Source organism: Lygodium microphyllum, chromosome 28, assembly GCF_053477565.2.
Source record: "Lygodium microphyllum isolate KBCC chromosome 28, Lygodium_microphyllum_v1.1.10, whole genome shotgun sequence".
Lineage (NCBI taxonomy): Eukaryota > Viridiplantae > Streptophyta > Polypodiopsida > Schizaeales > Lygodiaceae > Lygodium > Lygodium microphyllum.
In genome coordinates, this window is record NC_141162.1 from 77,273,551 (window position 1) to 77,289,765 (window position 16,215).

Genomic DNA, 16,215 nt, shown 5'->3' on the forward strand with positions numbered 1-16,215 from the left:
AAAGAAAAGTGAGTCATTAATTTATTGACATAAATTTATTAAATAGAGAATTCGTAATAAGCAATCAATTTAGTGACAGATTGCCAATGGTATGCAAATGAACTATTCCAAATCTTATCCAGCACTCACACCTATGGACGCTCCTAACAACTCTGCTCACAGCAGTAACTACATGTCATCCCATGCTCAAAGATTTGGAATTTTAAAATGGACATTCCTACTGAAAATCTTGTTTCAATGCAGCAAGGACTCCCCACAGGCAGTGTATGAAGCAACTTGGAATTTGAAGGGAATTAAAAAGCACAGAGTTATAATTTTCCATATCTTTGTGATCTCAAATGATGTTACCTAGATTCTCTAGTCTGCTGAATGGTGTTCTATCCAGTGCTGCACATCTACCTTGTGGGTCTACTAAAAAAATGTTAAATCTATCTCAAATATGTGATTTGCACTATAATACTTGCTGTTCCTAGTGCCAATACATCATATAAAACTTCAAGCACAACATAAAACCAAGAACTCAGCTGTGTACACTGCCTACACAAACTCCATTGCCTACTAATAGAGAATTTGAGAATTCCACATAAAATTTTTAGCAGCTTCCTGGGTATCACCCTACCACCCACCACCAGCTTTACTTGCTGGTAAGTCTGTAAGCACATACATGAAACACCTGTCCCAGAGTTGTCTTTGCGGGCCACAAGAGGAAGGCATCTTCAAGGGCACCACAATAAGTTAAATGAGAGAAGCATGCTTATCACATATCTAGGCTCAAGCTGTGCCCATACACACAGCTCTGGCAATATATGAGCGACTCAAGCACATACAAAGTATACAATTTACAAGTGACCCATAGAAGGCATTTATGGAACCCCTGCAAAAAACTCAAATACGTAGTCAACATGCCTCGAAGCTGAGAGAGTAGTCTCTTGCTGCTCCCAGTTTCGACAAGATGCAACATATCTGAACCAAGCCAATTGCACACCTCTCCATATTTGTCTAAGAAAAGTTCCAATCCACAAGTACGATGCACTTACTAACCTATACAAAATGAAAGGTTAGTTAATAAATGCTGATCTGAGCAACCTTCTAAATTCGAGGATAATACTCTCGAGTTTTACAATGTCAGCACACACCAAAATAAGCACCTTCAGAATTCAAATCAGGCATGCAACATCTATGGTTCGACAAAAAACTGACAGGCTTGTGCTCTGAAACGATAGCTTTACCAAAAGAAATGCATTCCTGATATTCATCAAAGTGTATATCAGCGACATCTTTGTCAAACCAGAAATGTAAAATTCCTGTCGTAACATCTTTAGATGGCTCTGCTATCCAGTTGCCTCAACTCTTCCATAAATAAGCTCCCTACAAGCTGAATAGTGCAAAAAGATTTGCATGTGCCATTCACACCACTCTCCAAATCCAACTTTGTGACCATAGCATGGGTTGATACCAAGTGTCGTCAAAAACTGGTGTAACACTGATGGCACCTTATTAATAGGAAGAGGGTGGGAAATTCAGCTCAATCTAGAACAGCTGTGGCACCAACAGCTTTGAGTTTTTCAACCATTTGCTCAGCCTCTTCTTTACTCACACCCCTCTTCAGTATGGCTGGTAGCTTTTCTACCAGCTCTTTAGCTTCCTTGAGACCTAGAGATGTAAAGGTTCTGACCTCCTTGATGACCTTAATCTTTGCAGCTGCATCGAACTTCTCCAATTTCACTTCGAACGTTGTTTTTTCAGGCTTCTTTTCTTCCTCTGCTGCAGGACCAGGGCCACTGGCCTGCGACATGGCCATCCCTGGGCCCATGCCACCTCCATAATATGGCATTGCCGTATCAGGAAGCCCCAACTTCTTCTTCAAAAGGTAAGAAAGGTCTGATGCTTCCCAGAGGGCGAGATTGGCTATCTCATCCACAATCCTGAGTATTTTCTCCGAAGGAGCACTTCTGGACTCTGTAGGGTCATGGGTGGATGGGTTATAATCTGCAGGTTTTGTGGGATCTGGCTCATCTCGGACATCCATCGGGGCTTCTTTTAACTTTGCTGCTGCACCCTTCCGTGGAGATGTAGTGTGTATATGTCTCATCGAACTTTTCTGTGCTGCAACAGCATCTGTATGAACTCGTTTTGACTTGGATGCTGAATCTTTTCTAGAGGATATGGTGTGGACATATCTTGAAGCGCCTGATGAGCTATCAGGTACAGAAGGCATATCTAATGGGGCTTTCGGTGAAATCTTTCTGGTACATACTGTATGAACACGCCTAGAATTGGCTGGTGCAGGCAGGCCAGCATCCAAGGTGGCCTCTTTGGGCTTGGATGCTGCACGTTTCCTGGATGGAGTGGTCCGTATGTGCCTGGAAGTCTGCGGAGGGCTCCCAGATGCATCGGCCGGAACCTGTTTGAGCTCGGACACGGCCATTTCCGCCGAGGCATGATGAAGAAGCCTGGAAGCACATGTGAATGCCCCTGTCCAATGTGCATTTGTTGCACCGTAAAAAGCATGTATATCGTCACGGAGCTGCGGCCACCGGACGGGCGGTGACGATGATGGAGCAGGGAGATTCAAGACGTTAGCGCGCCGGTAATGTCGAAAGAAACAAGGGCCTGACCTGCGTAGAAGGTAACTCATAGCCGTGTGTGTTGGGGCTGATGATGCGGGCCGCTACCACGAGCTTGGGGGCCGGCAGCACTCTCATGTGGCGCCACCACAGGCACAGGAAGCTCCTTTGACAGAAGACACCTTCGGCGTCGCAGCTACCGTGACCCGGTGTTTCTCTTGAAAGGGTGAGAAGACGAGGGACGGTCAGCAGAGCTCTTCAGACACAAATTCCGTTAAACCCTAAACCGCCGGCTTGTGAATGTGAGTTCTCACACTAGCCTAATTGCACACTGAAGTGACTCAGGTGTACGTGAGTTTAACCATTCTGTATTAAGACCTTAGTGAATTCAAGCAATTTGCAACAGTTCGAACAACCGAACCATCACAACGAAATCAATCAACACAAAAAGTTTTAGCAAATTCCCATTATAGTTCCCACATTGTTGTAATTACAACAACATCATTATCATAGCAATGATTGGCTCTTCTTGGTGATAGGCACAACGTCCTTATCATATCAACGATTGTCTTGAACCTTTAGCAAGATCATCTGCTTGTCAATAGGCAGCCATCTTCAGCAAATGCTAGCAAGTTACAGAACTTCGCCTTCTACCAACATGTATCCCACTTAGCAAATATTATTGCTTTTAGTATGTTAAAAGTTTAATGATGATGATGATGATCGGGTTAGGGTTGGAACTACTAGAAAGGCATTGCATACGTAGCTAGGTGCAATTGGGGCAAAGTGAATTCGAGCACTTTGCAATAGTGTTAACAATTAAACTATTGCAATGAAATCATTACAAGAAGTTTCAACCAAATTCCCATTATAATTCCCACATTATGAATTTCAACAACATCATGAGCTACTACAAGGGAGGGACTACATCTATATCTAGCTCAGTGTGGTTGGGGGCAAGGGTTGCCAGCCTAGGGTAATGGTGGCTAGCAACCCCATACCCTCAACTGCACCTAGCTAGGTACATAGTGCCTCATGATCAAAAGTTCATGGTGTTAAACACTGTAGGATAAAACAAAGGAAAAGAACCCCTTTTCCCACATGGGAAAATGTCTAAAACTTCTTGTGATAGCATACAATAGCTTCAAACACAAGCTAACACTTAGTATTAGCTTTTACATTTGCCTACCTTCTCTAATGGCCATGTGGAGTAAGAAGAATTTGAAAGGCACAAGGAAAGGTTGAGCATGATCTCTATTTGTTGGAGTTGGGCAAATGGATATCCTCGATGTCTGTAACCTAATGATATTATTTCAATTTTCTTGTATGCGCTGGCTCAAGGAGCTATTGGTGTTTAGTATAGGTTTAGAAGCTTGAGAGCCTTTGTGCCCCAACAAGTATTGTAATTTGCAAGATCAATGCAAAGATGTAATTGAATCGATGATTAAAGGACATTGTATCTATTATTTGCATGAATTACAAAACCATGGCCTTTATTTGCTATGTCTTGTTTAACCTAGCATTCACTTAGGATATTTGTTGAGGTTTGTTGAAAGAAAAGTATAGATAATTGCAAGGACGATGATGTACTATGAGGTCCTCTTTGTGAGTCTGTCATGCTTACGATTTTCAAAAAAGACACGAAAAGAATGCAATCTAGCCAAAAGGGGCATGCATATTTTATTTAATAGTTGCCAAAATGCTTGATTTTCTAGTCTTATTAGCTCAATCAACATGTCTTATCCATTTCTACATGGTTGCTTGATAGCAATTCAAGGAGTGAAGATTTTGGGATCTTTATGCATACAAATATTTGCTTAATAGCAATTCGAGCAATGAAGATTTTGAGGTCTTTATGCATACAATGCTAGTTGTAGGGGAAATTGTGTCTAGCAAATCATATTGCTATGTTTTTGGTTTACTTGAAAATTCATTTATATTTTGAAAGTTAATGTGTTGATAATGGCTGTTGTGTCATGTCCTACCTAATTTTGTTGCCAAATTTTTAAAAGAATAACTTGTCCCATATGATTTTTTTGGTTGCTATGATTTTGTTAAACATGAGAATGTGAAGGAGCATTAGAGATACCGTAGAAGATGCAAATGGAGGAAGATGAGAAGCTAAGGTGGACAATGTGATGGGCACCAAAATAATTTTTGGTCACTATTGTGAGACATAAGATTTTGTAAATATGTGTTGGTGGGTCTATGTAAGATGCACACTTCGTAATTATAAAATGGCATTCAATGTGTAATAGACTCATCATGAACTAAGCAAGAACCCAGTGGTAACTCTAATGAAATTGTCCCCCCCCCCCCCCCCCCCCCAAAACTACTTTTGTGGTGAACACATGGCCTAGATCTAACATGTGCTTGATGTAGGTCATCTTAAGCAATCTAGTTTCAAACATGTTGGGGGCCAAAGGTGTTAGTGTGGAACATGAGACAACATGTACTTGGTTCATGGAGAGTGATAGTTGCTTCCATGATATCAAGGATCAGTACTCTACAATCCCTTTCTCCTAAAACAAGTTAATCTAAGGACCTATTACCCCAGCCTAAATTATTAGTCTATTGCTTGTTTGATCAAAAAGCTATCCAACTAATTAAGTCCACCCAACAATCATAAACAAACTTTTTGTGAGGATAATATCCACCTACTTTTCATGCACAAACCTAAATCATATTTAGTTATTGAAACAAAGCATTCTACCGGATTTTCTAACATGTAAATGTAGCTTCTTAATTAAACTTTTACATGGGGCTGCTTTAAATGTTTTTTAGGCACATACAAGAAAACAATCAAATAGTCCTTACAAATTGCAAAAAAATGTACAACTTACTCTTTGATATCCAACCCTCCTAGCCACATTATTTTCCCAAGTTGCCATAAGAGTGAACCTCCATTTGCAAAGAGATATCTTTCTTTCATTTGTAGTAGTCATGTTTAAAGTGACCCATCTTGCCACAATGATGGCATTCAATATCCTTACCACGTGATTTACTATGTCCCTTGCTATCAGATTTGCCTTTCTGTTGTGATTTACCCCTAGTATGCAAAGCACTGGAAGACTTACTAGATGCATTGTTTTGCCGATTCATTTCTTCCATGAGTAGAGCACTCTCTACATCAGCATACAAAAGTATCGCATTAGAATTGCTCATAGCAGTCCTAAATGTGTCCCAACTCTCTAGCAGAGTGCAAAGCAAGAAGGTAGCCTTAAATTGTTCATCAATCTTGAACTCCAAGGCAACTAGCTGACTGAAAATGGAGTTAAACTCACTAAAGTGAGTAGACGTTGCTGTACCTTCTTTCATATGCAAATCCATAAGTTTTTTCAACCAGTAAACTTTGCTTGCGGCACTCTTTTGGGCATACAGTTCTTCCAATTGAGTCCAAATAGCATAGGCAGAATCCAAACCTTCAATGTTAAACAACAAGGCATTAGAAATCGATAGCTCGATGGTTGAGCATGCAAGCTCATTTAACTCATCCCAGTCGTCCTGTTCCATATTTGTGGGCTTTGCCCCTTTGGTCTTAATCGGCCTTGCCTGCTTCTTTTGCAATAGGATATTATAGCACTGTCATGTCATATATACCTTTCATGTCTTTTGTTTTCATGCAAAAATGAGGTGATTCTATGTCATGTCATATATCACCATGTTTCTAGGGCTTGCCCAAAGGCCTTGGGGAGACACAAGGCCATAATTCATTCCTCTTGTCTAGTTAGAATGCACAAACTTTAAGCACTAAAATTTCAACAACCAAGCCAAGTTCTAACAAAACCTCTAAAGGTAGTCTTTGAAGACAAATCCTATCAACTTTTCATAAGTTGGCAAACAATGCTTTATAGCCATTCTTAACATTGAATCCAACCACAAGTTTGGCAAATAATGCTTTACAACCATATCGAACATCAATTCCAAGGATCACTCCAATTCATTGCTAAACATAGTATAATCATAATAAACACTTCTGTAGGGTCAATAACAATGGTTAGTCTCTCTAATCACCTACCAACCTAATATTCACGTTTGGGTCTTTAGCGTAGATATAATTTTTAAGAAGTTTTAATTAATTTGATTTATCATGTATTAATCCTATTGGTCTAGTCTCTATCAATATTCTTATGGGTGACAAGTGTAGGCCTAGGGTTTTTGGAATCTTTAGGCTACATTAATATATATCATTGTTCCCATTGCATGCTTCACATGCAAGGAATGCTAGGACTGCCATCCATGTTGCCTACCCACATGCATGTGTGTGTGTGTGGAGAGAGAGAGAGAGGCTAAGAATGAGACTAGTGGCCTCCTATGCCAGTGGCTTACCCACCCTCATGTTGTGTGGTGGATAGAGAGAGGGGGGCTTGAACACTTGCACATTGAATGACTGAGAGAGAGACAAATGACAGGTACACACACACAATTTGTGTGTGTGTGTGTGTGTGTGTGATGATGATGATGATGAGTTATAACATTAATTATCGTGGCCCTAAATTCAATGTGTGTGTGTGTGTGTGTGTGTGTGTGTGTGTGTGTGTGTGTGTGTGTGTGTGTGTGTGTGTGTGTGTGTGTGTGTGTGTGTGTGTGTGTGTGTGTGTGTGTGTGTGTGTGTGTGTGTGTGTGTGTGTGTGTGTGTGTGTGTGTGTGTGTGTGTGTGTGTGTGTGTGTGTGTGTGTGTGTGTGTGTGTGTGTGTGTGTGTGTGTGTGTGTGTGTGTGTGTGTGATGATGATGATGATGATGATGATGATGATGATGATGAGTTATAACATTAATTATCGTGGCCCTAAATTCAAACCCAAAAGTGGATTGGGAGTTTTTGGGAAAAGTTGGGAGGTTTGAGAGAAGCTATGGTGGTTTAGACATTTTTGAGGCCATAGTGAAAATAATATATAGTATAAATTGCATACATTACTTTAATTATTGATGTTTTTGAGACTAACTTACTCAAAGTTTCAATACTTATTTGACTCACTAGTTTGCTAGGTTAGGTTTTTCTTTGATTCTAGCTAATTAGTTCTTAATTTTCTAGCTATATTGCCTCTTGGGCATTATAAGGTCTATTAAGAATCAAACTATTAAGCTAAGGGAATCAATCTAAAGTTCTTCGATGTTATCTATTAGGTAACTCTTCAGATAAGGTTGGGTGTTTTTTCTAAAGGTTATTTGAGTTAACACATTAGCATGTTCCTTATAGGGTGAGTGGGCTAGGGTAAGATCAATATGTTTTTAAGTTTCTCAATTAGTCATTCTATATGAGCTAGTTTGGGTGCTCTAACTTTGGCTTAATATTTTTGAGTCCATTTAGATTCTTCTAACACTCAAGTATACTTTCTTTGGTCTCTACTTCTAGAATTAGCCTAAGTTCATTTTAAAGTTTAATAATCTATTTTGTACTCTTTAAGTCATATGTGAATAAAATATTTATATTAACATTCCAACTACTAGTTGATTCCTACGATAATTTTTTCCTTCTCTAGTTCCTCATTTAAGAGCATTCCATAATTTCTATTCCTTAGGCTATTGCTAAGGTGATCCTAGTCACATCTCATTGGCCTCTAACACACAATTCACTTGAACATTACTAACATGGATTAAATTATTAAGAATTGAGGTGCAGTTCTACTCATGAGTGATGTGTGGGTTTGCAAAAGTCTTGTTGGTGATCAAGGATGGTGTGGCAACATTTGAGCATTTGCACAAAGCCATACCAAACCTTTGATGATCCAAAAACTTCAAACTATGATCCCTTGATCTCCTCTTTGATGAGTAGACCAATGGTTAATGTGTCGAGAAGATGGTGGGTTTGAGTTTAGTGGTAGCTTCAAGATTAGAGGTGATCAAGAGATTCAAGATGGCTAGTTGATAGAGTTGGAAAAGAGAGTAGGTAGATTGAGAATGATAGCATCGACTAAGAAGATGTGGTAGCTCTAAATTTTGCCCACCTCTCTCTCTCTCTCTCTCTCTCATATATAAAGATGGTGAGAGTAATGATTATGAAAAATGATGATGGAGATGATAATGGTAACAGCATCCTCATTCCAAGTTGCATCTTTCTCTAAGAAATCCTTCCACTAAATCATGTGTCCTTGAAGAGCTCTATTTCTAAGAGGCTTCTTCCTAACTTCAATTATCATTTTTGTTTTCAATTCAGGGATTTCTTGGGTGGGCATTATGTAGGATTTGAGCAAGCCAACATGGAATACATCATGTACATTGAGGCAAGATGGGAGTTGTAACTTAGAGGTATGCTTGCCCAAAACTCTTACTAATATGTGAAGGTTCACCTTACCTTAGAATTAGCTTCTTGAATCCTTCTTGGATCAAAACTCTCAAGAAAACCATGTCTCCTCCTTGAAGACCCATTGAAACCTATTCTGATTCACATAAGCTTTTTGTTTGATTCAAGCATTGTCAATGTCTTGTGTGATTGCCTACATACTTTTTCAGGCTTCAACCTTGAGAGTAGGATCATAGAAATTCAATGGGGATAATCAGTCTTTGCCTATATAGAGCATGAAAAGGAGCCATCCCTATGATTTTATGATAGGAAGCATTGTATGCAAACTCCACCAAAGCAAGATATTTGGTATATCTCTTACGTTCATGGCTATAATAGGCTTTGAGGATATTCCCAGTGATTTCATTGAGTTTTTTAACTTGACCACTAGCTTGAGGGTGATAAGTTCTAGTGAAGCATAATTGCCCCATAATTGCATGCCAATGGATTAGAAGAGAGATTCCTAGAATTTATAGGTAAAGAGTGTGTCTTTGTCACTTACAATTCTCTTGGGCAATCCATGTAAGCAAAAGATATCCTTGATGAACAACATGGCTATATCAAAATCTTTAAATGTCTTTTTGATTGGAAAAAACACGGGCTAATTTTCTTAACATGTCTATGATGACTAAAATAGAATCATTATTACCTTTTAAAATAGGAAGGCCGATGAAAAAATTCATACTAATAAATTCCCACTTCCTTAGGGACGTTAAGGGGATTTGGTTATCTAGGTGGCTTGATTTTTTTTTTTCCTTAACCCTTTGATAGCTTACATATTGGGTCACATATTCTATTGAGCATATTAGCTTGCATTGACCCTTTGATAACTAAGATATTGGGTCACATATCTAAGCATATTAGCCTTCAACCCCTACAAAAATAGCTCTTCCTCAAAGTTGGTTTGGTGATTTTTTTTTTGAAAATCATTTTCTCTTCTTAGCATTGAGCTTATGTGCCATAAGGGTTTCGAGAACGATCCAAAGATATTATGAGTGCTCTTCTTTTGACTTTGAAATACAAAAATCTCACTAAAGAAGACTAACAATATGCATCAAGATAAGGCCTAAAAATGACATGTATTGACCTATTGAAGGTGGCTATAGCATTAGTCAAATCACTGTTTATATCTTATGTTGAAGGTAGTCTTTAGACTTTAATCTAAATTTGATAGTATGCATATCTCAAATCTCTCTTCAAGAAGAACTTGGCTCTTGGTAGTCTATCCAAAAGTTCCTTGATTGGGGGAATTAGAAATGTGTTGTGCTCTACGAGCTCAACACTAAGATGTGGGACGACATAACCCTTATTAATTCAAGGGCATGTCACACTTTGTCACGACAACCTCTCACCTAGCCGACTCACATAGAAGACAACCTTACAATGAATTTATCTACTGCACATGAAATACAATGACTTGAAGCATAGGTGTAGTGAACATACTTACCAACTTACCTCATTGTAGTCATGACATCGAGGCGTGTGCTTCATGATCCATGCATTGCCCCTTGGTTGGTCCATGTCCTCTTCTTTTCCTACACATGTAATGTAGAGAGGGACTTAAAGAAGAATAATAGTGGAAGTAGATCAAAACAAGCTTCTCAATGCATTCTTTGTGTATGTGGTCGATATATCCCTTGCCTTGGCAATGGAACCAAAAAGTTGCTGATATTTGGGACACAAACCTTATTAATTCAAGGGCATGACACACTTAATCACGACTACCTCTCACTTGGCCAACTCACATACAATCCAACCTTACAATGAATTTATCTACCACAAGGAGGACAATAGAATGACTCAAAGTATAGGTGTAGCAAACATACTTGTAGTTGCGACATCTAGGTTAGTATGCTCACAATCCACATATTGCCCCTTAATTGCTCCACATCCTCTTGTTTGCTCTCGCATGAAATGTAAAAAGAGAGATAAGAAGAAAAAGGGTGGAACTAGAGCAAAATGAGCTTCTCCATGCATCCATCAGTCCCTCTTTAAACTCTACCTCTTGCACACTCCCTCACCTCACCTCTCACCATGAAAGGAAAGAATAAGAGAATAGGAGTCTTTTACATTACACGCATTTTGAGATTTAAGTGAGACTCAACTATAGATTAAAATAATTATAATTTGCATCGGCTCTCAATTTCACATTGAACACAATATTTAAAATATAATAACAATTATTTTCACCAATGAAATTGTAGCACTTGTATTGAATTGAATTATTTGACTCTTATTGGTGCTCCCTTCATTCTTATGTTGGCTCCATTTGCTCCATAATGGGATTAACATTACCCTCCTTCTAGACATGTGCTAGTTCCATAGCATGTAGCAGTGTAGGACTTAATGCAAGGGATGGTCATGACAAGATAGCTTCTTCTAGGGAGGTGGTAATCATTCTTGATGGTATGATGAGATTGCCATTGCATATGTGGAAATAGTAGTTGAGGAGCTAGAAGATGGCCTCATTGATGAAGATTTGTTACAAAGGAAATATTTCCATTAATATAATTGGATTTTCCTTCAATCTTCAGTAACTAGCAATCAGAATGCTCTGCCTAGGGTATGCCTACCTTACTATGTAGTGTGGGTGCTTACGTAAGTGTAACTCGGAGATGGGTCGAGCTCCAAGTAAGCTTTGGGTGTTGTCCCACACTTGAGAACATAGTTAGTATGTGGTTTTATTGTACAATGAAAATCTTAGGGTGACAAATCATCTAAGCAAGCCTAGGTAGTGTTGTGGGCGAAAGGGCTAGGGCATTAGAAATGGAGCCAGTTGATTGAGGCCATTGGACACACCTAACTTGAGGACCCCTAGTTGTAGTGATCATATAGTGCACCTTCTAAGTTGAAGCTTTTGCTCTCTTTTATTTAATTTCTTTCCCTTTGGGAGTGGTTGCAAGTTGCAATTGAGACATCTCTTGCTAAGCATGTAGTCTTTAACTACTTCTTGTAGTTCTATGGAGGACTCTAGATAGAAGGGGTGGGTACAAAAGTCAAATGGTCTATCTGCCATATCTTCTAGTAGTGCTACATAGTAGGATGGAAAGAGTGCAATGTGTAGGTATAGGTGAATCATGGCCACTGTATTTATGCTTTGCATTAACATCGAATAATAGCGGGGATGGTCCATCTTCATAGGGTGTTAGGGTGTGCTCCAATAATTTGACTAGAAGCCAAAGATAACATGTGGTGATGAAGGCGAGGTCATGGTAGTTAGTGAAGTTTTGGAAAAACTTGTAGAAGGAGGGTTGAAGGTCTTGTGGTTGGAACAAGTATAACTTTTCACATTTAGGGGCATTGACATTGGGGATGTTGGGGAAGTTGTACCAACCATGACATTGTGAATCATAAAGTCTATGTTGCATAGGGTAAGGGATGGAGTGCATATTCTCTCTCATTGCTTTGAGCACAACAAAATGCTAATGTTGAAATGCCATCAAATTTTAGGAGAGCATACTATCATTTCGACTGAAACTTCTAGACTTCATGTGGTTGTAAATCTAGATGCTTTCATCAAGCCTTTCTTTTTTGAAGCTAATAGGCTTTTAAAAGGGCATATTCATCTTGCTTCTCCTTTTAGTTCTTAGCTTTACTCTTTCCTACCCAAATCAATGTCTCTATGGTACCTAGTGATAGAGCCTTTTGAAACTTTCTTTCTTTTGAAACCTTGAATTCAAACACTATAATTTGCTCTCCTTGTTCTTGGTATCTCTTCAATGGTTTGTCTAAGTCTTCTTGTTGTGCTTCATATCCTCCATAATCAAGAGGATGATTCATCACCTTCTAACTAGAAGCTTGTAACACACTCAAAAGTATCAAGAAATGCTTTTATATATTTGGTGCCAACTCCACCACTAGTTGTTGTCCTTAGAGTGTATCACATGCATCCTCAACTCATCAAACTCTTAGGGTTCCATAATCTTCCATGGAAGACATAATTTTTGGTAGCTCTATAGGTAAGAACTTTTTGATTTAGAGGACTCTAGTTCTCCTAGTCCCACAACTTCCAGCTCTATAAGGGTTTTTCTTGTTGGGGTTGGGGTTGGAATATCAAGTGCTTGGCCAAAATTTAGATTAATTGGAGCTACATTGGCCAAGCTCAATTGTGCTCTGAACTCTACTACATCTTCATTGTTGGAGGTGGAGGGTGGTAGGGCCTTCTTGTAGAGCTCTTGTTGCTATGAGATCATGTATGTGTACACATCTATGTGCACCTTAAGCTAAATTTCTTTGTGTAGTGAAGTTACAAGCTCAATAGTTAGCTTGGTCAATGTGTCTCCAAAGGTTTTCTTACTTTTTTTCCAATTTGTGTGATAGCCCTAATCAAAATTGCATTGACAATTTGTTGTAGATTAGTGCAAGCTACCTTGAGCTATTCCTAAGCCTGAAGATTCTCCTAGATTTTTCTTTTAAGAAGAGTTGTTTTACCCTTCTCTTGCTCTAGTTGGACCATCAAGTCCACTACTTGGGCTTGCACTTTCTCACGTCTTTTCTATAGCTCTTTCATCTCCTTGTCTTTAGTTTTTAATGCGAGGTCTCTTTTCTTTAACAGTGATTGAAAGTCCTGCATTTGATGGTTGGTTTGGACTATGAACTTCCTATAGGTCTCCTAGGTATTATCTAACCTAGTTTGGAACTCTTGTTTTGCTTGAAGTGGTTCTATTTTTGTCCCTTTAGAGTTCTTCGCATAGTGACTAGGGCGCTCATATTTCCTATTGCAATGAGTACTAGATTGCACTCAATTTGGGCTCAAGATGGACTTCACATTGTGTTTTTTGTCACCTTTTGAAGAAATTGTGGCCTCCTCTATGGGTTTCACCTTCTCTAAATCAATGATCTTTGTTTGTAGATTTTATATTTGTAGTATTGATTGTTGGAAAATTTCTTGATGAAATTTTTGCAAGCTCTCAACTGCATTTTCTTTCCCTTTACTCAAGCTACCTTCCTCTTTGTCTATTATTATTGCTTGGACTTGTTGAGAGCAAATGTGTAGCTCATTTCCTATCTTGCCTCCACGAATGACTACATCAGGGTCCTTTGAAAGTGCTTGATGTGCTCTTTAATTCTAGCTTTACTCTTCCCTGGTCACACATTGTGACTATTGGAGTTCCCACATCTTGTGTGTGTCTCTTGCTTGCTCTTGCTCCTTCCACAATAGCTTTTGCTTCCAATTGTGTGCTTCCACTCCAAGCTAGAGACAACCATTCGAGGAGCTTTTTCATCCTTTGCTTTAGTTCAGATTCAAAGCTTCAACTCAAGGTTTTGTGGCAACCATTGTTTCTTTCTCTTGAGGTATGCATTGAGCCTTTCCTTCTTTCGACTTGTTCCAGCTTACTTTGCGCTTGTTGAGGAGCTTCCCACGGCTTAGCTAAGCCTTGTTGAGTGCTTATTGAGCTGAGGAGTAGCCATTTTATCCATTTTGAGTAGATATAAATCATGCTGTAGAAGTCATGGATAGCTATGGGGTAGCTTGACAACACTATTGTATTTTGGCCATAACTTTTACATACAATATCGGATTTAGGTGTTCTATAGCTAGAAACAAATAGCGCAACGAGAGCTATAAATCAGGTACTCATAGAGTTGATTCTATGTAGTTTTTTTTTCTCCGTTTCACATAGAATAGAACTATTCTGGTTTGCATAGCAAATAGTAAATTCCATATTGCATGGTTTGATGCTTCGAGGATGCTATTTTGGTGCTTAGATGGTATGGTTATGCTTTTGGGCTGATTTGAGTACATATTTGACTCAGTTTTCCCAGAGATTTCATTACTGTAATAAGAGGGTCTAATGTCATTTATTTGGGAAAAGCATACGTCTCTTGTCATTTGATGCGTCCAGGGCTTAGTATTGATACTTCACATTGGCACTTGGATGTATTAACAAAGCATTTGGTTTATGTAGTTGAGCTTGAGCTTATTATAGTCAGATTGTGGGCCTCATTGTAACATGTACATACTCTCTTGATATTTATTGGATGCAATTACCCTATCATGGGGCAATTCGATCTCTTGGCTTGGACTTGGTACTTAGGTCTATTAGGGTATTGTCACTTGTATTTATATGCTTATGGGTTATGTATTTGCTCAGTAGGTTATGCATCTAGCAGTTCTCTTCATTTACCCTTGAGACCTACCCTGTGCACAATGTCTATGCCTATTGCATATATGGGTTCTGACACACTATAGTTGTGATAGTCTTTAGTGCCAATTGTTCCTAGCTTCTGCTCTCTTAATTGCTCATAGTTGGTTGTTGGCATATTGCTGCAACTTATTATAGCAACCCATTACTTCAATTTTATTCATTCTATTCAAGGGTAGTCAGCTATAATTGACAGTTTCTTGACTATACTTTGTGGACATCTCATTATTTTGTAAGTATCTCTTGTTTTCATCTTGATTTAGTAGTACTTGACAATTTCTTGATAGTCTCTTGTTTTCATCTTGATTCAGATGCACTTGACATTTTCTTAACTATACTTCGTGGACATCTCATTATTTTGTAAGTATCTCTTATTTTCGTCTCAATTTTATTCATTCTATTAGAGGGTAGTCAGTTATACTTGACAATTTCTTGACTATACTTTGTGGACATCTCATTATTTTGTAAGTATCTCTTGTTTTCGTCTTGATTTAGTAGTGGTTTTGGGACTGATTTGTAGGATGATATTATAGCAGCCCATTTTGCTCTTATGTGTCCTTGCTTGGTCTCATTATGGCTAATAGTTATCATGATACTGTTATCTTCAACATTAGAAACTAGATGGGACTAATTATAGTTATTGGAAGACCTAGATATGGTAGGTCTTAGTGCAAACATTGTAGATTATACCACTCAACAATTAGGGGTGCCAAACCCAAAAACATTGTGGCTAAGGATTGGGTTGAACTAGATAAGCTATGCAAGTCCATGATCATTTTATCACTCTCTAAGAAAATTCACTACAATGTTGGAACTAGAAATCAGACTGCATATGAGCTTTGGACACAGATTAAGAATCTTTATGACAAAAAAAGGCATGCATCTCAAATGTATTGGTTGAAGCAATTGATGGACCTTTGCATGAAGAAAGGGACTTCTATGTCTGCACACTTGAATGAGTTCCATTTCATCATCAACCATCTACTTGAGTTGTGGGACACTTTTTGTATGACTCTCTGTGTTGAGAATGGGTTGAAATTACAAGATGCTAAGAGTGCCCTCTTGATAGAAGAGGTGAATAGAAAGAATGTGGATGCTTCTTGTATGTTACATGCATTAATTGTGAGAGGCTAGTAGGATGGAAATGGCCGTGGTAGAGACTCTTACAAGTTTTAGTCATGGACACGTGGACTGTAGTAAGCCCCATGGTTGTAAGTCTGA

At 38.7% G+C, this 16,215-nt stretch overlaps 1 protein-coding gene across 1 annotated transcript; it reads right to left on the minus strand.

Moving 5' to 3' along the window:
* Positions 1-615: 615 nt before the first annotated feature.
* LOC148011631 (uncharacterized) lies at positions 616-2,898 on the minus strand. Its single transcript, XM_087670807.1, has 2 exons — positions 1,230-2,898; positions 616-1,041 (listed from the first exon to the last, which is right to left on the minus strand). The coding sequence occupies exon 1, from the start codon at positions 2,636-2,638 to the stop codon at positions 1,526-1,528; it is 1,113 nt and encodes a 370-aa protein (XP_087526933.1). The 5' UTR covers positions 2,639-2,898; the 3' UTR covers positions 616-1,041; positions 1,230-1,525.
* Between the last annotated feature and the right edge of the window lie 13,317 nt (positions 2,899-16,215).